This window comes from Dipodomys ordii, unplaced genomic scaffold (genome assembly GCF_000151885.1).
Source record: "Dipodomys ordii isolate 6190 unplaced genomic scaffold, Dord_2.0 Scaffold3, whole genome shotgun sequence".
Lineage (NCBI taxonomy): Eukaryota > Metazoa > Chordata > Mammalia > Rodentia > Heteromyidae > Dipodomys > Dipodomys ordii.
In genome coordinates this window covers 36,761,084-36,786,051 of record NW_012267219.1, presented here as the reverse complement: position 1 = coordinate 36,786,051, position 24,968 = coordinate 36,761,084, and the positions used below count along the sequence as shown (strand labels likewise).

At 40.6% G+C, this 24,968-nt stretch overlaps 1 protein-coding gene across 1 annotated transcript in view; it reads right to left on the bottom strand.

The window, feature by feature from the left end:
- Polr3b (polymerase (RNA) III (DNA directed) polypeptide B) overlaps positions 1-18,247 on the bottom strand; it is a 91,721-nt gene extending 73,474 nt beyond the window's left edge. Inside the window, exons 1-9 of the mRNA XM_013022600.1 lie at positions 18,017-18,247; positions 15,008-15,040; positions 13,439-13,495; positions 13,293-13,357; positions 10,467-10,542; positions 7,147-7,247; positions 6,693-6,784; positions 4,922-5,039; positions 2,513-2,621 (exon numbers count right to left, since the gene is read on the bottom strand). Of these exons, the coding sequence (XP_012878054.1) occupies positions 2,513-2,621; positions 4,922-5,039; positions 6,693-6,784; positions 7,147-7,247; positions 10,467-10,542; positions 13,293-13,357; positions 13,439-13,495; positions 15,008-15,040; positions 18,017-18,088 (723 nt within the window). The 5' untranslated portion in view covers positions 18,089-18,247. The remainder of the gene's footprint in view (positions 1-2,512; positions 2,622-4,921; positions 5,040-6,692; positions 6,785-7,146; positions 7,248-10,466; positions 10,543-13,292; positions 13,358-13,438; positions 13,496-15,007; positions 15,041-18,016) is intronic.
- Between the last annotated feature and the right edge of the window lie 6,721 nt (positions 18,248-24,968).

Genomic DNA, 24,968 nt, shown 5'->3' with positions numbered 1-24,968 from the left:
CACTCAACGTCTACCCAATACTCACTAAAAATGAAGCAGACATCTATTGATATACATAGAAAGCTGTTCATAATTCACTATTACATAAAAACAAAATTGTTTATGTTACAAAAATCACAAGAAAAGGATCTGGAAAATATATTGAATATGCGGCTATGCTTCTGAGCAGCTTTCTGAACTTATGCAACAGAAGTACTCTTTTATAACCAAAAAGGGAAAAGTTTGAAACCACAACTGAAACAACATCCAGCTGTTAATTTACAGCCCTATCCTAAAAAGGATTTAAGTCAGCTATGTATGTATCTATTTAAACATAATAAATATCACAACATAAATATTAAATGAATTTGACAGAAGAAACTTTCACTAAATCTTTGTCACCTCATAAAAGAGAGTACTTAAACTTTTCAGATATTTATGCACAAGTATATCTCATCATGCATAATTATAATAATGTCTGATTAAAGGCATTACAATTAAAATTACTGGCCTAGAGAAAGCAGTACTATCCATTTACAAGTGTTCAAAACTTGCAAAAATGCCTTTTGGATACTTGTGAACATACTGCCCTCTGTTGGAGATATAATTCTACACAGATAAATGAAATTGTACACCAGACACTTGGGCACTGTGGGAATCCCTTCAAGAAAATTCCCAATTCCTTCTGTGCTTTGAAAATACAAACCTCCAGGAAAGGAAGTAAATGTTTCATGTCTTTCAGAATTTCCTTTGGACTCTCAATGTAATGCACCTGTTATAATCATCATGAAAGACATTAAACAGCTTCACCTAACAGATCCTCACACTGACCTCAAAAGTACAGTAAGGTGTACAAAACACACAAATATTTCCTACAACTCCCTTCCCATAGTTGCATTTGGAATTTGGGAATCTCCCAAGTTAACCTGACTTGTCAACATGCACTAGATACCTAGGAACCACCACATCACACTCCCTAGCCCCAACTACCAGCCTGAGTTAAAAGAGCCTAACTTTCTCCCTGACCCTCACACTTGGCCACTAGGTGAAACCTTTCACAATAGAGCCTCATCCCTTCTTTAGTCTTCCTTTGGAGGTTATAATCACAAGTTTTCCCTTTCTAAGGAGCTTAGTGAATTCTACCCCTGCAGATCTCTTCCTGTCATTTCTTAGTGTAACTCAGAATTTATTTACATGATCACAAAAACTGCTGGATAGAAACATTAACCCAAAAGTGAAACCATGTTGATCAATGAGAATGATAATTATCAATCTCTAAAATTATCTGAAGGACCTAGTATATCTTCAAATATTCTGAACTCTTTATTTCAATTAAACTACTCACTCAGATTCACTTCATACCCATTTTCAGTCAAACCATTATTTGTAGGAGTTGCATTGATAACTCATATTCAATTACATATAATTAGTAAATACTGAATCATTGCTCCTGATAGAAACACAGGAGTAGATTTCTATGAGCCTACAGTCACATCTTTCTTAATTGATTAATACAGAATACTAATTTGTGTTCTTCTGTATTAAAATACATTTATTTGAGTCAGGCACAGTGGTATACAACTACCATCCCAGTCACACAAGTATTGATTTTGGGGTACAATTAAATATATTTTAACAAAGAAGCAAATTCACAAATATGGAATTTGTAAACACTGAGGATCAACTGTGCCACCTAACTCTGACTTTCTCCTCTGTTTTGCTTAATGACTAATAACATAACTGTTGATAGGGTAGGTAAATACTGACAGCTGAGGGCAGATAAAGTGAGAAGAGTACACCATTTAAACTGTTTCTATAGGAAGTGTCTTTTGGGGTCTTTGCTACCAATTCACAGACAAGCTAAAAAAAAAAAAAGTGAGTTATAGATAGAAGAGTTATTAGGAACATCACCTACAAGGGTAAGGACAGCTGAGAACCATACTTATCCCTGTGTGATATGATATTACAGCAGTTTTGTAATAGCAAGATAGAGATGTGCAGGTTCATGGAGAGCTAGGAGCTGGTTAACACCCACAAGTAGACAGTTTGTCCAAAGGAATACACTGGGTCTGGGAGTGTGACTAGTATTAGAGCAAATGCCTACCAAGTGTGAGGCCCTAGCTCTTGCCCCAGTACTACACACACACAGCTAATGTAACAGTACCAAGGTGTTAGACACAAACAACAAAAAGAGCTAATCACAAAACAGTATGCATGGATGTATCAGACAAAACTGAAATATCAATGTTCTTGTATATTTTAAACTATCTCTTGAAAGATGCACAAGCAATGAGTAATATGGAGTTCTGGGTAGGAGAAGCATGTGGTTAGCAACATCATAAGCTGGAGGCTTATTCATCCTGTACTTCTAGGTATCTACTTCGTAAAAATAGAAAAAGTACAGATTTATTAACTATCAATTTAAAATCCATCTATGCCAAAGACTTTTCTATTTCTAACCTTCCATATTTCTAATTATGTATGACAATAAATCAGAGAAAGTATTTTAGTTTTCAGATGAGCTGCAGCTTACCTTAAATATGATCACAATGGGTATGTCTTCAGATAATGTGTTGTGCCTCAAATAGAACCGCCCCTGCTTCACTGCCATATTGGTTCTGCTTTTCTTTTCATGGGTGGAGCTACAAGTAAACACAAGTTAGGTAAATGGTGTTCTCGCTCAGTAACACGCAGGGCCATGGCTCTCAATCACTAAGATTCATCAATCAGCAAGATTCAACAATCATCAGTAAAGTCCTTTCAGATAAGTATTTTTCAAAAATACATCCTGTTGGGCACTGGTGGCTCATATTTATAGTCCTAGTTATTTAGGAGGATGAGATCTAAGATCTCAGTGGGAAGTCAGGCTGGGCAGGAAAGTCTGAGACTCTTAGCTCCAATTAAAAAACCAAAAAGCTCGGGGCTGGGAAGGTGGCTCAGTGGTAGAGTGCTTGCCTTGCATGCATGAGGCCCTGGGTTCAATTCCTCAGCACCACATAAGCAGAAAGAAAAAAGCCGGAAGTGGCGCTGTGGCTCAAGTGGTAGAGCACTAGCCTTGAGCTGAAGAGCTGAGGGACAGCGCCCAGGCCCAGAGTTCAGGCCCCACGACTAGACCCAAAAAAAAAAAACCAAAAAGCTGGAAGTAGAGTTGTGGCTCAAATGGGAGCACATTAGCCTTGAGTATAAAAGCCAAGTGAATGTAAAGCTCTGAGTTCAAGCTATAATACTGGCAAAAAACAAACAAACAAACAAACAATGAGTCAGGTGCCAGTGGCTCATACCTGTAATCCTAGCTACTCAGGAGGCTGAGATCTGAGGATCACAGTTCAAAGCCAATCTGGGCAGAAAAGTCTGTGAGACTTATCTCCAATAAACCACCAGAAAAGTGGAAGTGGCACCATGGTCCAAAGTGGCAGTGTTAGCCTTGAGTAAAAAAGCTCAAGAACAGTGCCTAGACCCTGAGTTCAAGCCCCATGACCAACAAAAACAAAAAAAAATCAACAACAATGATGACAAAAAGATATACAACCTGCCCTTCCATAGCCACTTCCATAAACATTTCCAAATCTATAAATGTTTCTTTTTTTTTTAATAAACGTTTCTTTAGCTTTGAGATTATGGTAGAAATTTGTGGGGGATAAGTGGTAATGTCCTTTGACCTATTGTACTTTGATTCCACCTGACTTACTCTCACTGTAAGGTATATATTCATGACAGATTGTACAGTGTACTTGAAGAGAAAAACCTCAAAACAGCCTGAGCCATACTTTACGAAGAAATATGTTTTACAATTAATTAATAAATTATAGTGAAGCTAGGGAAAAAAAAGGAGCCTAAGGATCTCCAATTGATAACCTTTATTAGGTATAAAATTCCTAATGTTTTAATGAGCACAGAAAGGCTATATTAACCACAATAGTAATACATACTGGTTGCTGGTTACATTCTATGTATGTTACCCACTCAGAGAGGCTAAGTTGCCTATGCAGTGTCAGAGCCAGAAATAATTAGAATCTAAATTCAGATTTATTGGCTGTGAAACTGTGCATAAGGGAAAGGCATGGGTTCAAAGGCTGCTCTTACAGTCAAGGTGACTCTGAGCTCACTTATCAAAGGAAGATAGGACCATTCACCTTGAAGATGGAGATGACGATGAAATAAATATGTATAAAGGACCCTAGGACCTGCTCTGAGTACGTGCTTCATAATAATTAGCCAGGGCTGCTAACTGCTTCTCCACCAGAGAGAGCTGTAGGAACTCTGTTCTAAACTCTGCACTACACTCGTTCCTCCTAATACATTGTCAGAAGAGAAACTACCGCACAGACAGCTATGCCCCCTATCTCTATTCCCAGAACTCACCAACCTCCAAATTTCAAGTTATGAATGATAATAAACCAGGGGAAAAAGTCATAGCAGTATTAAAGGGAAGTTGTTGTAGATATGCAGTTAACTGTGAAAACAGGTGATGAAAAGCGAAGAACATGATGTTAAGTCCATGATAGGAATCGTTGAAAACCATATGTAAAATAGTCTCCACTTAAATGGATGTAAGAACATACATGTAAACAGCCAAAAGGTGAGAGGGAGTAGGAAAAGCTGAAGGGTGTTTCGGTATTTTTTCCCTTCAAGTTTCTTTAATGCAGCTGAATATGATGGTCTATGTCTGTAGTTCTAGCAAGATCAGCTGGAGCTACACTGTCAAATCCTGTCACAAGGCAAAAACAAATTTCTTAATTAAAACAACTAGTGACCTTTCAAATGATGTCCCTATACTTGCATCAACGAAATTACATAAAGTCAATACTCTGTGGTTACAGATTTACACCAATATCAGATGCAGATAATTTAAAAATCACACTGGCAGTTACTGAAATACTGCCTGCTTGTGTATGAAAGCAGGCCACTGGGCTTCCCATGAACACTTCTCTGCCTCCCATACCTGGTAACGGATGCTCCAACAGCCCCTTTCCTATCTGCCTCCACAATGATCCTGTTCTTAGAGAGCTGCTCCTGGATGAGAATCACTTTTTCAACTCCTTTCACGATGAAGTAACCACCTGCCCAGAGGAAACAAGAAAGACTTCACCACCTCTTCCTTAGCCAGCAGGGGGTGAAATGACTGCCTCATGGCACGGGCCACCACTTCATGTGAAGGGGCTCCAGTACCACTCTACAGCAGACTGACATCAGGCCAGCACATGTTCTACAAACAAGTCAACCAATGATCAACTTACTGAGAACAAACTTCCTCTCATTGGACTATACATGAAACAAGATATATGTAAGCCCAGATCTTTTAAGAACATAAAATTCAGCATGTATCTGCAAAATTGAGGAGAGAGGAAGGGTTGAGAGGAATGGGGGAGAATGGTGAAAGGTATGACATTGATCAAGACACATTGTAGGGGCTAGGAACGTGGCTCAGTGGTAGAATGCTTTGCTTTGCATGCATGAGCACCACATAAGTAGAAAAAGCCGGAAGTGGTGCTATGGCTCAAGTGGCAGAGCGCTAGCCTTGAGCTGAAGAGCTCAGGGACAGCACCCAGGCCCAGAGTTCAAGCCCCACGATAAAAAAAAAAAGATACATTGTATTCATAAATGTTTTGCCAAATGGTAACTAGTTTGTACTTAAAAGATAATAAAAACGTAATTTATAAAAAGAAAAGAAATAACTGATTGTTGATATAAAGTGAAATTTGCGGGCTAGGCAGGTGGCTCAGTGGTAGAGTGCTTGCCTTGCATGCATGAGGCCCTGAGTTCGATTCCTCAGCACCACATAAGCAGAAAAAGCTGAAGCGGCACTGTGGCTCAAGTGGTAAAGCACTACCCTTGAGATGAAGAGCTCAGGGATAGCGCCCAGGTCCAGAGTTCAGGCCCCATGACCGACCAAAAAAAAAAAAAATTGCTCTAAGTTCTCTAACAAATTGGTGATAATAGTAGTCTCAAATTGTTTCCAAAACAATGCCCCCTATTCAATAAAGCTCATATAACCTATTACACATTTTTACACTCTAACCTGCAGAACACCAGCAAAACAAGGCAACATGGTTGACTTACAAAAAATTTTGTTAGAATTTAGTAGTCATGTTTGTAAAATTCTTTCCAGCATTTTCTGGGACTCTATATCAGTGTAACTCTATAGAAATTATAGCTCTTGTCAGTTAAAAAAATTCAATGTGAAACATAAGTTAAGGCATACAGAAAAACTTCCTGCTAAGTGTTAAGTCTTGAGACATTACAAAAGAAATTGCTTAGAAATAAGTACAAAAATAGAATTTAAAAATTTAACAATAACAAATTCAGAATTTCATTTCCACATTTACTGCATTTAAAACAGTAAAATGAGCAAAGCTACTGGAATTTTTTCAGACAAGCCTAGACAAGTGCATTTGGAGAATTATTCTTGAATTTTAAGCAAACCAACAGAAACCACTGAACAAAGGTACAAAGAAAAGGCTGAGGAACCATGGCAATAAATCAGAACTTGGGGTATTAAAATTTTAAATCCACAAAAGAAGAAATGGCATAGTTGCAGAAATCCAGACGAACAGAATAAAGCTGGAGCCCAATTTTCAGATGCCTTGTGAACATAGTTTTATCCAGCAAGTTCATTAGAAGGCAGAAAGGTTAGGACTGTTTTGAGGAAAATAGCCACCACCAAGCAAAAGGTGGGGGGGAAATGAGGAGTAAATCCAAGATATCAGTCATACCTGGGTCTAAAGGACATTCGTTTAGTTTTGCAAATTCTGCTGGCGTCTTCCCTGTCAGAACGCAGTTAGAACTTCGAAGCATAATGGGCATCCTGTTAAAAATAAAATGAGAGAAAACACCATGTACATGATTAGACAAAAGATGCAGAGAGGGGGTCTGCATCTCTGTGTAGCTTGTTAGGAAAGGCAGGGATAGTAATTATGGGAAGGAGCCAATGTCAATGAGGTTCCTCAGGCACACTGCTTCTATGATAGGGACAGCGAATAATGATGCCTCTGTGTTACACACTATACTCTGTGCCTTATACAACTCACTTAGATCCATCAACTAATCCCTGAGATGGGTGTCATTTCCCACAGAGTTCAGATTCAGACATAAGGCGTGAGTAACTTGCTCAAGGTGCGTCACGGGCTGGGCAGGCCTTCTGGCTCCACAGCAGGCTTCATTGCTCACCTGCCTATGGGTAGGGCGTTTCGAATGATCCTCTGGCTGCCTCGGGTGTACTCAATGTCCACAGTAATGGGGGCGGAGTAAGTCATGTCCCTCAAACGGCACTGGAACAGAAGCAGACAGCAAGTGGTCCTCCTTTTGAAGAAGGAAAGGGTCCTGATCCCTTGGGATCTCTGATCCTAGTTGAAGTATGATCCATGCTGAATGTGGATCTTGTCTCCCACTGGGAACTGGAAGTTATCATCCTCCTTGCTCTATATCGACCTAGGCACCCCCAGAGGACTCTTGCCCTGCCAGTCAAGAAGTGGAACAAACTAGGACTGATTCCCTTCTCACTGATCTGATTCCATCCCAGACTGCTGCCTAGCTTTAAGACTCCTTGCTAAGGGAATCCATGGAAAGTAATTGCTGTGGCCGGGCATGTTATTCCAAATAGTAGCAAATGTAACAGCAATGAATGTATACATGCACCCTGAAACCAAAACCATCACAAAACCCCTCACCATTGGTTATTATGTTCTATCACAAATCACTCAATACATCTTTCAAGCAGTTTCTGAACCATCTGCAGCATTTTAGAAATTGCTGGTTATGCTTTAGCAAACTAAAACATGACCTGGTGAGGACAAAACAGATGACACCTGATCCATGCCTGAGCCAGGAGCAGAGACAGGAAATAACATCCAAATCTTCCAACAATGTCCCTGTTGTATTGATGACTATCCGATGGATAGTCATGCAGTTTGAAACAGAATTTCTCTAAACATCAATCATACAACTTAGGGCCATGGTGCGAAATTCTCTCTCTGGCTTAACTGAACAAAAGGTAGTTAGATTTATACTTTTTCTACCCTTACAAGAGTGCCCAAGATTTCTACATATTACTGTTTTTAGGGCTGTCTGTGCTGGCTTTAATATGAAGGTCCCATAGTATCATGCACTGAACAGAGTTTGGGAAGTGGTGGAAATTTTAGGAGGTGGGGCTTACATGGGAGGTTTGAGGATGGGGGTGGAGGTGCCTGTGATGGTTACAACTGGTCCCCAGTAACTTCTGCTCTCTGCTCCCTGTCTTCCACATACTCCTACCACTCTGATGCTCTGCCCCACCACATGCCCAGAATCAGGAGACCAAGGACTAAGGATGGGGAACTTCTGAAATGATGAGCCAAAATCAATACTTTCTCCTTAAGTTGTTTGACTCAAGCACTTGGTTATAGCAACACAAAAGTAATCAACATACTGAGCAATAAAAATGATTTATGAATAGTGTATCATCAAGGGGACCAACAGTGGTCTGTCATGGAAGCAGAGTGTAAACTACTGCCAAGATCTAATCCTGACTCTAATTTACGTTACAGTTGGTAGGGTCTGAATTCAGGGCCTTGTGCTTGGTAGGTAGGTACTTTACCACTTCAACCATCCATGCTCTCATCCTTTTTAGTTTTTTGTTTGTTTGTTTTATAAAGCCTCAAATTTTCACCAAGCTGCAACACAGCTGAGATTACAGATATGAACCACTAAGCCTGGTGTATTTGTTGAGACAGGGTCTTGCTAACTTCTTATGCAGGCTGGCCTCACACTATGATCCTCCTGATTTCCACTTCTAAAGTAGTAAAATACAGTTTTAGAATCATGCCTGGTATATAATATTATATATATATATATATATACACATACACACACACACATATATATATATATATAAATTGATAAAGTTAATGTAATGCCCATGACAGAAAGAACATTCCATGAGTTTTACCAAAACAAACCCAAATGTAAATAAAATTCCACAGGTATGATTAAAAAAAAAAAAAAAAGCTAAAGATGTGGCTCAAGTGGTATGGGGTTGGCCTAGCAAGCAAGTACAAAACCCTGGGCTCAAACTCTCATGCCACCAAAAATACTAATAACAAGAGAAGAAGACACCAAAAGGCAAACATAACTGGGAACCCACTCCATCTGTTGCCCCCCACCCCCGACTCTCCTCCCACAGGATAGGCTGGGTGCTCCGACCTCCCTCAGTTCTGCTGTGGCTCAGGACTTGCCCCTACCTGCTCTACTCTCCCCAGCTCTCCAAGAGCCGTAACATCCATGCTTTCATCAGTATCAGAAAGAGAATTATGACCAGTGTGGCTCCCACACTCCTGAACTCCTTCCAATACTTTGCTCCCTTCTCTGAACTCAGTGATACCATTAGAAAGATCATTTGGAGACGGCCAACTGGCTGCCTACTTGTTGAAAAACCAGACCTCACAAAATGGAATGGGAAGCTGGGGAAGACAAAGTGGGTGCACACGATCCCCATATCCTGTCCCCATTCTGACACTCAGGCTTGCATGCTGGTGCCTCTGTCTCACTGTCTGCTAGTTCACTCTCTGAAGTAACAGTGTATAAACGCCTCAGGAGAGTACTGCATCTATTTTTTTTTCAACGTTAAGCCACAAAATAAATGTTCAATAAACACTTGATGTCTAAATGATACCAATGCTTGCCTACAGAATATCTGGTTTCTTGATCTTACTGCCTATTGAAGTTTGCTTACATAACAACTCTGACACCAAACATCTCTTTTATTCTTTATTAAAGACCCCTCCCCCCCGCCCCCATGCTTCAAAACCCAATCATTTAGTTTTGCTTGAACACAAGCTAGATGAAGCTACAATCAATGTTCTTTCTGGATTCAATTCCCAGGGCGGACACAAAGTAGAAGAATGTGAGGGGAAAGCAAAGATCAGTTAAAAGCCAGTAAATGGACATACAACCCTTTATCTGAACTCTGTTAAAACCTTGTTTTTCAATTTTCTTTTCTTCTATCTCTCCTGTTAAAGAGGAGCTCCTGGTCCTTGTGGTCTCTTCTGCCTGTCACCATCTCTGGCTAACTCTCAAAGTGTGCTGGGTGAGTGACTTCAATGAACAGCATACTGTGTGCGGCCAAGCAGCTGGGAGATGAGCCCAGACTGGAAAGAGCTCAGAAATGGGACAGAAATAGGGCCACAGAAACAGTGTGTGCTGATTCTGATTACATAACCAAATAAACAGGGCAGAATTGCTTCCCTACTGCATAGGTTAAGAATCCCTATCCAAAATGCTGGGGTGAGAGGAGTTGGAGATTTTTAGATATTGAACATTTGTGTAGACTTGAGCCACTGAGCATCACTATGTTCAGTTTTGGGTCAGGAGTTCCTAACTTGTACATTAGTGCTTATTTTGGTTACCTTTGTTTCAGAGGAGATTTTTAAAATTTGTCTTGAAACAATCTTTTAACAGTATCTATTACAAGATGATCACCTGCACTACAGCAAAGGAATTCAATATATAATTACCTCATGAGGGGACACTGGTCTAGTTACATTGAAGCTTTCTTCAACATCAGGAAGACCAACATAGATATTAAGATATCTGAAAAGCAAAACACTTCATTACCAATTATGCTTCCCCAAATAATGTATAATCAAGGTGTTTTCTCCACAAATATAAAGATATTCTTTGATAAATATGTCTACTTTGCTAAGAATGACCAACCGAAAAAAGTTAATAGGGCTAGGTATGTGGCTCATACCTGTAAGCCGAATTACTTATAAGGCAGAGAACAGGATGATCACAATTTGAAGCTAATCCAGAAAAAAAGTTAAACCCCATTTCAAACAAAATGTGTGGCAGTATACATTTGTGATCCTAGCTATAAGGAGAAATGAGTGGGAAGATCAAAGTCTAAAGCCAGCCCCAGACAAAAAAAAAAGTAAGATCCTATCTGAAAAATAAGAGCAAAGAAGGACGAGAAGCATGGCTCAAGTGGTAGAGCATCTGCCCAAGCAGGAGGCCCCAAATTCAAATCCTAGTATGAACAACAACCAAAATATAATTAATTGTACATCTTTTTGAAAGGATAGTGCAGTTTTGTAAATGAGAAATATTGTCAAAGTGTCTTACAAAAATAATATCTCTTTCTAAAAATATTGGAAATATGGTTCCATAAAAATGATACCTGGTTTTAAAAAAAATGCAAAAACTATTATGGTAGATACTTCAAGTATTCTTACTTGTAAGTAAGAGGCCATAAGGAAAAAAATATGTCCTTCATAGGAAGGACAAAGTGAAAACTAGCAATGTTATAACCTACAGGAAGTGGCTATAGTGGAAGGGGAAGCAACAATTTCTGAAAACACTGTTTTGTACAGGTGGTATAACTCTTAATACTGTGGCAGTTGATCCAAAACATAAATGCATAATTAAAGTCAACCTACACGCAGGGGAGGCCAACATGGAGTATAAACATGCTGTATTGAAAAATAAGTAGCCAAGCACCAGTGATTTATACCTGTAATCCTAGCTACTCAGGAGGCTGAGATTTGAGGACTGTAAATTGAAGTCAACCCAGGCAGGAAAGTCCATGACACTCTTATCTCCAATTCACCACTAAGCAGAGCTGTGGCTCAAGTGAAAAAGCTCAGTGAGAGTTGCTGAGGCCTTGAGTTCAAGACCCAGAACCCATACCAAAAATAAAAAAATAAACTAAAACAACATAACTGCACCAAAGGGGAGGTAAGAACAGAACCCATGACCTAGTAACTTCAGAAAACATTACTTTGATAGTTGGATGCTATAAGGCTAAAGACAGAAGAGACGACATAACAAATGCTCTCAAGTAGTAAACTTTATTCTCACACACACATGAGCAAACAATTCTGTAATAACTTTATATACTATCTAGGACTGTAGATGACAGATGACAGTCAGTTACAAATAAGGGAGATTACACTGAATCTATAGTGTTGGATCTGAGTCAGAGGTACCAGTCTGCTTAGTTTTTAACACATACAAAAATGGATAGGTTAGGCCAGGCGCTGGTGGCTCACGCCTGTAATCCTAGCTACTCAGGAGGCTGAGATCTGAGGATAGAGGTTCAAAGCCAGCCCGGGCAGGAAAGACCGTGAGACTCCTATCTCCAATAAACCACCAGAAAACCGGAAGTGGCTCTGTAGCTCAAGTGGTAGAGCGCTCGCCTTGAGCTGAAGAGCTGAGGGACAGCGCCCAGGCCCAGAGTTCAAGCCCCACAACCAACAAAAAAAAAACAAAAACAATGGATAGGTTATAGAGGCAGGGACATGTACATAAGTAAGTATTAGTATACACACACACATTTCCTAAATCTGTCCACTGGGACGCTACTATCCATACGTTGTTTTATTTTCTAATAAAAGAGACTAGGGCTCTTTGAAGAAATGGTTGATTCCTAGTTATTACAGGGAGAACCACAGATGACTTATCACATCTGATGGCTCCAGGAAGTACTGGAACAATAATGCAGGCATGTGGAAAGAACAAAGAAGTTGACTTGCAGACTCTCTATGTGTTCAGAGCTGAGACAGCTAGAGCAATAGAAAGTCAGGACTAGATTATAACCAATAAAATTAAATAAACATTCATGGCCCAAATTGATATAAGTATAGGATTAATGAGAGGAAAGAACAGGCCCTTCTTATCACAGAAGGTGTGATGGAAACAAAGGTAGCAGTACATTACACTACAGTAAGAACCAGCACAGTAAGACTGTTGATGTGCAGTAAAGTCAATGGGGAAATTATGATTTCTTTCAAAGGATCCCCATAGACACATAATAACTGCAAAAGGAAAAACAATTACTTTACAATAAAGAAAGCTGGAAGATAGCACCTTCACCAGTTGAACCAATTTTTAACTCTATTTAACAGAAATAAAATACATCCATATTCCCAATATGAATCAGTAAAAACAGCATGAAGAATTGCTTCTGTGGTATTTTTGCCTCAAATGCATAATAATCATGAGTAAACATCAAGTACACTCAAACTGAAGGACCTTCCAAAAACACTGACCAAACTCTTCAAAACTGTCAAAAGTCATGAACATCAGTGGAGACCAACCATCGACAGACTAAGGACACTAGGAAGCCAGAAGGATATCACATATTTCTCATTCAGTATGAGAAACAGGACGCTGGTGGGAAAATATGAAGGCAGGTTGATAGACTAGCTAATAGCATGGCATCACTGCTAACTTTCTGATTAGAGAAGGGGAGGGGAGGGGAAAGACAGGACAGATAAAGGAAGGGGGAAGGGAAGAGAAGGAAGGGGAGAAGCAGAAGCATAGCAGGGTAGTTGGCTTCTTACTTTAAGTACCACATTGGGTCAGCATCACTTGTAACCTTTTCGTTGGCTTTCATTATCTTCTTTATCTGCAGTGGGAAGAGCAACATGAGGAATGAGACTCTGGCTTCCAATTATTTCTCGGCTATATCTACTTCTAAGATGCTCACCTCCACATTAATAAAATAGTTGAATGAGTCTATATGCTGTTTCACAAGGCCTTTAACCTACAACAGAAAAAAAATACTAGCAGATTATACTGACAAAATATCAGATTATATAATTCATTCAAAAGAAACAATGAGATTTTCCTCAAAACTCATGATAAAACAACCATGGGTTTTAATTTAGCAATATGCTTCATTCATGTGGATTAATTCCATATTAATTTTTCATTAATCTCATTCATTTTCTCCACGATCTTACCAAGGCACCCTCCAACTTTGTAGAAGTAATCTGGCCTTCGGAATTCACAATGTCAGAATCAGAATCTGAATCTATCTACTGACTCCATATAGAATACTAAATTCAGAGTGGATGGCGCAATTGAGCACCAATTTTTCAACCTTTCACAAAGTCTCTTTTTTTGTCTTGTGAAGCAAAGTCAAACAAGGCTACTATTCGTCACTTGTCTCCTAGCACTAGGCACCGAAAGATCAGACCAAGCAGCATGGAGTTACTTGTGCTAAGTGTCATCAAATCAACTTGAATGTAAAATAGATGGCATTCCACAGGAGGAAATCCATAGCAACCAGTCAGAAGGGGACTAGTTTATGTGGCTGCCATGGCAGAAAGTCCTCTTAAAATGGAGATAACTAAACCACCTCTCATTCCTTCTTCTTGTTTTCTTCTACCTATTTCTGCCTAAAGCTCAGCCCCTTTGGTTGGCTCATCAGAACACTCAGATTATAGGGGACGAGGTTTTGCCGGATTCTAGGATTGCAAATTAAAGTCAATTCTTTCTTTAAATGTGTTAACTTGGAGGACATTGGCAAAGATACTGGAATTTCAACTTGCTTGCCAGACAGGTGCTCTACTTCATGAGCCATGCCCCCCAGCCCTTTTCTGCCTTATTTTTGTGGCTGCCCAGGCTGGCCTGGACCTCAGTCCTCCTACGCAAGCTTTCTGTGGAGTTGGGATGACACAAGGGCACCACAATGCCCAGCTTTTTTTGTTGAGATGATGTCTCACTAACTTTTTGCCAGGGCTGGCCTCTAACTGCAATCCTCCTGTACCTCCCAAGTAGTTGGGATTACAAGTGTGAGTCAAAGTGCCATGCTTCTAAACTTGCCTATATATTTTTTAACTAGTTACACATGAAGGTGGGGGGGGGGTTCATTTTTAAATGTCTGCAGTGTATTCCCATCAATCTCATCCCCTCCACTGCTTCCTTCTATCGCTGGTCACTCTTTCACTTAAAACTTCATCAGCTTCTTATAGAAGAAAGGCCAAATCCTTGACATAACTTTCATCATGGTCAGAAATCTGAACCTATCAGTACTCCCAGCACTTTGTCTCCCTTTGGCCTGGACACCCGAGTAAACTGAACAAAACTCTAAACATATTTCAAGTTTGCATTTTTTCATTTAGGTATAACCTTCATTCATGTTGCAAAATATATCAGCACTTGATTTCTTTTTACTGTCAAATAAATGTGAATTGGTGAGAGTCAGTCTGAACAAAAAGCCACTTATTTTTTATCATGTGAAAATAACTATTATTAAATGTTAAACAATTACCTTTAAAAATGCTGGAAGCAGCCTCCATTTTTCCTGTGGATCAAACAGTAAAAACATTACAACTCTGTGTCAGCAAGTACAATACTTTTACAAATTATTTCAATGTACTTAGAATGACTATCATAGTGACCAAAGAAAGTCATCAAAACAAAAAGAGCTGGCTGCTAGTGGAGTACATGCCTGTACTCCTAACTACTCAGGAGACTATATCTGAGGATCAATATTCAAAGCTAGCCCAGGTAGAAAAATCAATGAGCCTCTTATTTCCCATTAGCCAGAAAGAAAAAAAAAAAAGCTGGAAGTGGAGCTGTAGCCGAAGTGGTAGAGTGTTAGCCTTGAGGAAAAAAAAAGCTCCGAGACAGCATCTGAGTTGCTTGAGTTGAAGCCCTAGGACTTGCACCTGCCCCCTCCCCCAAAAAGAATAACTCATAAATTCTAAGTACTTTGATGGAAACTATGTAAATATGCACCATGTACATATATATAAATACACACCTTAATACCACAGATTTCCTAAATATAATGTGACTTGATAATTCTTTTTATATTTTATAATTTTTTTTTGGTTGATTCTGGGGCTTGAACTCAAAGCCCGTCACTATCCCTAAGTTTTTGGGCTCAAGGGTAGCACTCTACCACTTGAGCAACAACTCCACTTCCAGCTTTTTTATTGCTTAACTGGAGAAAAGTGTCTCACAGACTTTCCTGCCCAAGCTGGCATCAAACTGCCATTCTCAGATCTCAGCCTCTTAAGTAGCATAAACCACCTGTACCTGGTGCTACAGAAGACCTTTAAGCAACAGAGTAAGATAAATACACATGTGTGTTCAGACAGATATCTGACTACAAGAAACAGAACAGATAGGAGTGGGACAAGTCAGTTGCCAGGTAAGACAGGAAAGGTGTAAGAGGTGACAATTGCTACTAGTGAGAGGGCAGCAGGAAGTTTCACATTTGTTTGTAGTTAGAAGGCAGGACATTCAAGGTATGATATGCAGAGTACAGGGAAAAAGGAACTGTTCTTCCTGAATCAGAAAACTGGAATAGTGGGCCCATTGTGGAGGTGCACATCTGTAATCTTAGATGGCATCAGGCAAAAATGAAACCCTACCTGAAAAATAAAAGCCAAAATAGGCTGAAGCCTGGTGCTGATGGTTCATACCTGTAATCCTAACTACTTGAGCTGAGATCTGAGGATCAAAGTTCAAAGCCAGCTCAGGCAGACAAATCTGGGAGACTCATATCTCCAATTATCCAGCAAAGAGCAGAAGTGGAGGGAAGAGTGGCTCAAGGGGTAATTTAAAAAAGTTAAGAAAAAAGGCCATTAAGTTCAAATCCCAGCACTAATTTAAAAGAAAAAAAAGAGGAAAGGAGTGACATTGTCTAAAAAGAAATGTCCTCTTTGCCTAAATAATGTAACTGTAATCCCTCTCAATATTACCTCCATAAAAAGTTTAAAAATGTAAAAAGAAGAAAAAGAAAATGGGTCTCATCTACGGCCATACTACCCTGAACGCGCCCAATCTCATCTGATCTCCGAAGCTAAGCAGGGCCGGGCCTGGTAAGTACTTGGATGGGAGAAAATGGGTCTCATCACCATGCAAGTTCTTACAAGAATTATAAGCCTTATAGAGAGTCTATTCAGAATGTATGAAGATTCTGGAGTCAGACTGACAGGAGTCCAAATTCCAGATTCACCATTTACCAGCTTTTTAACACTGGATTAAGCTCCTTAATCACCAGCACTTGGGCAAAATGGCAGTGAAAAGAGTGCTTAATTTGTTATTTATTAAATAGCATAATGCATGTAATAGCTAAACACAGCCTGGCACACAGTGCTTGATAAAATGCTAGTTAATGATAACAGGATGGAATATAATTCAACCTCGCTAAGCTGCAAAGTAACAATAATGAAGTGCATTTATTTGTTTGTGTAGCAGTCCTGGGGTTTGAACTTGGATCTTTTACTTGTTAGTCAGATCTTCTATCCTTTGAGGTAGACGTCTAGTCCATTTTGCTTTCATTACTTTGGGTTAAGGTCCTTCTTTTTTCCAGGACTGGCCTGGATAATGGTATTTATGCTTCCCACTGTAGCTAGGATGACAGGCAGGACCACTGGTTTTATTTTTTTCCCGTTGAGATAGGAATCTGGCTAATTTTTTTGCTCAGACTATTCTTGAACCGCTGTTGTCTTGATCTTAGTCTCCCCAGTGTGAGCCACTGAGCTGGACAAAAGAAAAGGCTTCTTACAATCCCAGGCAAGGATCGCTGCACTCTTCTTTAAACTTGTCAAAAGCATCTTAAGATCCATCAGAGATAAAGTCTTGACTCCTTCAGACGTTTAACACAAACACTTGGTCATCAGTACCCTCACCTAGCTATCCTTCATCCTCCCCCTCCTTCCTTTCACCCTCCAACTGCTGGTTTCAAGTCCTCAGAAACGTCCGATGGTCTTAGGGTGAGGTTTCAAGTATCTGGCTTTCACGCGGCCAGATCTAATCTATCTTTCAACTTTCCATCTCTCCACCCCCTGGCAACACACATCTCAAGGTTCAGAAAGGCTTAGGAGCCTTTCCCGAGAGCAAAACATATCCACCGCCGCCTCTAACTGGAAAGTTCACTGATGATGAGAGTCACAGGGCTTCCTCTCCCGAAAGCTCAGAGGCGTAGCTCCACGGTCTTCGGTCTCCTTCTCTATCAAGCCGATAGGGTAGAACAGGTCGCCCAGAGCGGGTCACCCGCAAAGCCACCGGCTGCGCTTCACAACCGGGGTAGCAACAGGACAGATCGTTCAGGTCGGCTCCCCACGTGTACGCGGAGGCCGGACCCGCAACGATGCGCATGCGCGGGTGCCGGGACACCAGCGCAGGAAGGCCTCACACGCATGCTCAGAAGCTACCGCCCCGCCCCTCACCACGGTCACGACTAACCACCCCCACCCCCCACCCCCGACAACGCCTCCTCGGATGCCGGCGGCCTCTTCCGCTCCTCTCGGTTCACAGCACTTACCTCCACCGTTGGGATCGGCGCCGCCAGCTGCTCGGGGGTCAGGCTCCCAAACTCTTCCGCCAGGACGTCCATGTGGACGCTTCGTCGTTCCACGTCACTACAGCGGGAGAAAGGCCGGCCTTCTTTCGAAGCTCGCCTTCACTTTCCCAAGCAAACTAACTGCAGCGCGCGCCGGGAGAGCGATGCGCGGCGGCCTTTAGCGTCCCCGCCGCACTTGTTGATTGGAGACGCGTTAGAAAGGTTCCGCCTTCTCCCGAGCCGGAACCTGTGGTGGAACCCGGATGTGGTTGAGGCGAAGCCGGGAAACCGCGCCCCCTAGTGTGGGTCGGTGGCCCTGGTCCTTGTCATCGCCCCCCCCCAACCCGAACGCTGCCGACGGTACTTGCCCGTCGGCCCTCCGGGAAGCACCAACACGCAGCGGGTTGACATTTTTAACAGTAATTTCAAAAGAATTACAAACGGCGTTTGCGCAACTCTGGCGATGAACTATTTCAGTGTTAAAGCCGTAGCAGAAAATGAAAGAATATTACCCACAAGATTGGGTTGATGAGGGATCGCAAGGATGGCCACACAAATCATAAAGAATCGGATAATGGGATCCTAAATATGGACTGTGATTCCATGAAAGAATTTAAAATTTGAGATTCAAATTACCTGGAACAGGGTTTTTGAATATATAGTTATATATATATATATATATATATATATATATATATATATATATCTGCACCCAGTCACTTTTGATGTTTCATTAGCTTTAAAAGAGAGTTTGCAGTTCTTTGCCCAGGAGGGCCTCCGGCTTTAATCTTGTACGTATGCCCCTGACATACCCTTAAACACAGTCCTGAGTCACCGTACCTCAGTTATTTCTTTAGGTGGAAGTCTTGGGTTTTGCCTGGACTGCCCTCAAACCGAGATCCTCCCAACCTCCACTGCCCTAGAAACTGGGATTGCTTACATAGGCCATTATGCCCAGTCCAGGAGAGGTACTTTAAAAAGCATAAGGTGGTAGAAGACAAAAGATTGGTCTCCCCAATTTAAAACGTTAATTTATACAAGTTAATAGAAATGAAATCTCATTGGCGAGAAAAAAAAAGTACCAACAATTGTTTAAGAGAATTTCAGTTTTTTGTTTGTTTTTTTTTGTGAACATACTGTACAGAGGGGTTACAATTACATGGGCAGGATAATGAGTACATTTCTTATCAAGCATTGCAGCCTCCTCCTTTGTTTACCCTTCACATCCCTTCCCAGCCTCCCCCCGCCCCACCAACGTTGTAAAGCTTGTTTTCGACATGACAATTTGTACTTCTCATTGTTGCAACAGGTCCACCTGTATCCTTAAACGACTTGTTTTTCCCCATCTCCTCCACAAGTTATACCGACATCAAATATAGTGAAAGCAGGGGTTATACTGTGGGGGAGGGACATACAAAGCAACAAAGAGATAATCTTATAGATGCGTTAGAAACAAATGCATGAAAGAAAAAAAACATTAAAATACATATCTAAGGGTTCATTTTCCTGACATCACATTATCTGACCTTTTCCTCTTGACTCATACATATACTAGATATTGCAAATAAGGGAAACCATGGGACCTATGTTTCTTTGGGCCTGGCTTATTCACTTAATATAATTTTTTCCAAGTTCTTCCATTTCCTAACAAATGGGGCAATGTCATTCTTTCTGATAGAGGCATAGAATTCCATTGTGTATATATACCACATTTTCTTGCTCCATTCATCTACTGAGGGGCATCTGGGTTGGTTCCATATCTTAGCTATGGTAAATAATGCTGCAATAAACATAGTTGTGCTGGTAAGAATTTCAGTTTTTAATGATACAAAAAATCTGGAGATGGAAAATGGTGATGTTTGTGAAACAATGTGAATAACAGTACTGTTGAACTACACAGCATTGTTAATGGTTAAAATAGGGAATTTTAGGTATATTTTACTACACACACACACACACACACACAGACACAAATGTCAAAAGCCATGTGGTGATCCATGCCTGTAACCCCAGCACTCCAGAAACTAAGGAAGGAGAATTAAGTTTCAGGCCAGCCTGGGTTATGTAGTAAAACCCTATCTTAAAAAGAAAAAAAAAGTTATGAAAATTTGTTAATATATGTGTAGCCCTTATACCACATTATTCTAATATTAAAATTAGGTGCTTGATTTTACTGCTTGTATTCTTTTTTTGTTGTTGTTGTTGGTCATGGGGCTTGAACTCTGGGCCTGGGCACTGTCCCTCAGCTCTTCAGCTCAAGGCTAGTACTCCACCACTTGAGCCACAGTGCCACTTCTGGTTTTCTGCGTGGTTTATTGGAGATAAGAGTCTCACAGACTTTCCTGACCAGGCTGGCTTTGAACCGTGATCTTTAGATCTCAGCCTCCTGAGTAGCTAGGATTACAGGTGTGAGCCACTGGTGCCCAGCTGCTGGTATTCTTATATACTGATGAAAACCTGAAAGTAGGTGGAGAAAGAAAAGAAAAAGAAAATGAAGAACCACCCTATGACCCTTGTGAATTACTAGAGAGCACTGTATTTACAATCCAGCCTGGAAAGGATTACAAATGATTTATAAATGGCAGAGGAGGGCGGTTTGGCTCAGGTGTGTATTGGCTCTTTGTTACAAGGTCCTCTTAGCTTTCCACTATCTAGATGGTTCTCCAAGAGTAGCATGGATCAGTTTCCAGAAGTATGTTAAATCAATCTCAGCTCTCTGATTAGGCAGGCTGGGCCTACAACTTTGCATTTCTATCAAGTTCTCAGTGGCAGCTGTTGCTGTTGTCTGTTGCTCCAAACTGCAATCCTGTGTTTCAGTTCTTCCGACTGTGGGCTCCAAAACAGGAACTGTCTAGTTTGTGTTTGTGTTCCCTCATTCTAACCCATTGGTTTTGGATGAATTATTGCTGCATCATTTGAAAGATGAAAGTGCAATGGGTGATAATAAATTTGATGTTATATTCTGTTTATTCTGATTTTTTGCCCCTTGAAAAGTAGAAAGCTCTGCTAGCAGTAGTTTCCAAGTTTTCCATGGCAACTGTTGGCTAACATTTGCAGAGTGATGCATGCTGATCATTAGGCCACAGTGACCACAGCTCCTTCAGTCTTTCCTGCATTACACTTGTATCCTGGGTTAAATCCGTGACTTCCTCTCATAGCCTATGAGGTTGAATTTTTGAAGCCCAAAAGCCAGGAAGAACCAGGCACGGGGTGGCTCACACTTGTAATGCTAGCAACTTGGAAGGCTGAGATCCAGAAGATCACAGTTCAAAGCCGGTCCAGGCAGAAAAGTCTTTGAAATTTCACCTTCAAAATAACCAGCCAAAAAACTGGCCTGGAAGTGTGGCTCAAGTGATAGGTAGATCACCAGCTGAGTAAGCTAGCCAAACAAGCATAAATCTCTTGAGTGCAAACTCCTGGAAGAAATACATACATACATGCATACATACAGCCAAGGAAAGCTTTGCATTTTGTTACATGCTTTTCCTGAATTAGTAGAACAAAAAGATTGCTGGTTTGAATAGAGGACTGAGAGATCCCCAGAGGGAAAAAATACTTACCAACACTTCCATAAATTTACTGTGATAGATAAAAAACTAACCAATGCCATGAGGCAGAGGTGGGAGAATAGGGAACATATTTTTTTTTTTAAAGAGCAAAGGGAAAAGTGGAGGAATCCAGGCTGGGCCCTGGAATGTTAGTGGGAGTTCTCATTTGCTGTATGTTACTTTTTTTTTTTTTTGCCAGTGGTTAGGTTTGAACTCTGGGCCTGGGTGCTGTCTCTCAGCTCTTCAGCTCAAGGCTAGCACTCTACCACTTGAGTCACGGCACCATTTCTGGCTTTTTCTGCTCGTGTGTTACTTTTAAAATATATTCTCTAATTGAATGATCAACCCCTGGGGGATAAGAATGATTATCCCTACTTGACAATTGAGAGGCTCACACTGCGAAGAAATTTGTCTAGGCAAAGGCGGAAGTTATATTCATAATTACCTGACCCCGGGGGCCGTACTTTTAACCACTCTATCTTAATACCACACCAACCGTGAGGGGAGGCAGAAGATGTCAACAGAGTACTCCCATGCTAGGTTTTTGTCAAAGGACTTGTCTGTAGATAAGGATAGAAAGATCCAGCACAGCTGGACCATTTTCAGCCTTTATACTATGTTAACTTAGACAGGTTCTGGGAGGCTCCAGCATCAAGAAATGAGAACCAGAATCCTCTCTTCTTAAAACCAAGGTGCACTTAGACTGGAAGAATTCTGATTAAAATATCTGGATAAGTGTAGTTGAAAAAGATGAGAAGGAGGGCTAGAGGAAAGCCATTCTTGAATCTGAAAAGGTGAGGGCAGAGGGGAAATCCTTGGTATCTGTCACCTCATAAATAGGTGAGGAGGAACCAAAATTTCTAAATATTATAATAAGAATAATCTACATTCTGAGCAAGAATGAACAGTCCAAAAAAGCCTTCAGCTGCCTGCTATGCCTCAGCCCTGTCTCTGAAAAAGTCTTGCTTTGTGTCATGTGACATCGTCCAGTCAAAAGCAAGGCCAGGTACTCTCCAACCGCCGTGAAGGCAGGGTGTAGAACACCATGGAGGCTCACTGTGTGTGAACCTTACCAGGATGGGAGTGTATGGAAGCAAAATTTCTCTCTCAAGACATTTGCAATTAAGAAATACCAGAAGGGAAAACAGCCACAGAAGCTGAGAGGTAAACTGAATCCTCAGATTCAACCCAGGGTCTCACACCAGCTAGGCAAATGCTCTACCTCTTGAGCTATGCCCCCAGCCTGAGAAATGGTTTTGATGGATCGTAGGAACCAGGATAGCCAGCCGATAGGAAAGAGTACACATTTCAAGGGTAAACACCTTTCTTTTCTTCAAATATACTTAATAGCTTTGTGACATTGGGCAAGTGGTGCATCCTTACTGGAGTTTGAAACTGGGACCCAGGCATTGTCCTTTTGTGTTTTTGCTCAAGGCTGACAATCTATGAGCCACAGATCCACTTCTGGCTTTCTGGTGGTTAATTGGAGATAAAGGGTGTTAGAGATTTTGCTGCCTACTCTGGTTTCAAACTGTGAACCTCAGATCTTAGCTTTCAGAGTAGTTAGAATTAATTACAGGTGTGAATACCTGGTGCCCAGCCTTGGGCAAGTTCTTTAAGGTTCTTGAAACTCATTTGCACACACAGAAATAATGATAGAAACTGCCCCACAGTAGTTCTATAAGAATATATTATAGATTGTATCTATTTTATAAATATATAACTTTATATATATGAGGCACACTCTCTCATATATATATATATATATATATATATATATATATATACAAAGTTCTTAGCATCATAGTATGTGCTTGATGGCTATTATTTCTTAAAGAAATAAACAATTGTATTCAGCTTCTCCAGAGCACCTGTAAATGCAGCTACTTAGATTCCCATGTTTAAAGCCTTCTATCTAGTTCCTATATTCCTTCCTCCTTGAAATCTGAAAGGCAAACATAGAAATAGGAGGAGGCTGCAATGCTTGGTAAGAAATGTACGCATTAGGGGCTGGGAAGGTGGCTCAGTGGTAGAGCACTTGCCTTGCATGCCTGAGGCCCTAGGTTCGATTCCTCAGCACCACATAAAGTGGCACTGTGGCTCAAGTGGTAGAGCGCTAGCCTTGAGCTGAAGAGCTGAGGGACAGTGCCCAGGCCCAGAGTTCAGGCCCCACGACTGGACCCCCCAAAAAAAAAGAAATGTACGCATTATCCTGCCCATGTAATTGTAACCCCTCTGTACAGTATGTTCACAAATAAAATTAAATTAAATTAAAAAAAGAAACAACAAAAAAGAAATCTTAGAAATAAAAAAGAATGTTTAGAGAACAAGAGTGCACAAGGTGGTCATAAAAAATAGTTTTTGCAAGGTTGTATTAAGTCATGCAGGATAAAGTCATAATTGACTACAAAGTAAAATGAGAATATGATATGTTTTGTCATTGTCCTTTGAAGTTAACATCAAGGACAACAGCTATAGACTTCTGTTCGGCATACCCTTGAGTTTCTCTGCCAATGACAATGTTGGGCTTAATGAGCCATGGTTCTGATGGGATATAACAAATTTTTGTTCGAACATAGTTAAGAACTTAATCATCACATTTCAAAACACTAAAACCCCTTGAAGCTTGAAAGATACTTAGGACTCAAAAATTAAGAGTTATTATCATGTATTCTGGACCCCATTATGCTTCAAGCTGGAAGATAATTTCATATACACCTAATTTGATCTCACAGTTGTGTATGATAGCGTTGTCTGATAAGAAGATTAGAAAACAGGTTCAGAGAGAGCAAAAGATGAATTGAGATCCTCTGGCTATGAAATATGAGTAAATTCAAACTCAGACCTTATGACTCTTAGTCTTATACTATTACTAAATGATGAGTTGAGAATTTTGGAATTTAACAGCCCCAACGGGAGAAATTTCATCTTGAGAAAGATGCAAATGTGAAGCAAAAATATTTTATACAGAGTCTAGCATCCTCCACATTTGTGGCAGACTTGGCCAATCAACCACAGAACTCTCCATTGATTACCCTGGACCTGGCTTCAAAATCCTCTTTTCATGATGCTCTTGATATTTAACCCTAAGAGATCAGAGTAGACACAAGATTTTCAATCTCATTCTGTGGAGAGAAAAATTCAATGGGGCTTATTCAAGGAAACTTTGGGGATCTGAAGTAGAGACTGTTAGAGACTGTTACTGCTCACCAATAGCCAGGCCAACCTCCCTTGCCTTCAGATGAGGCCCCAAGATTAAATTCTGAGGGGAAATGGTGAGCTTTCCTCCCCACCTCACCTATGAGTGGAGACTCAGGATCTAGGAGAGAGCTAAGCCATGGGATGGATAGAAGTTGAGTCTCTGATGGCTGAATGGAGTAGACGTA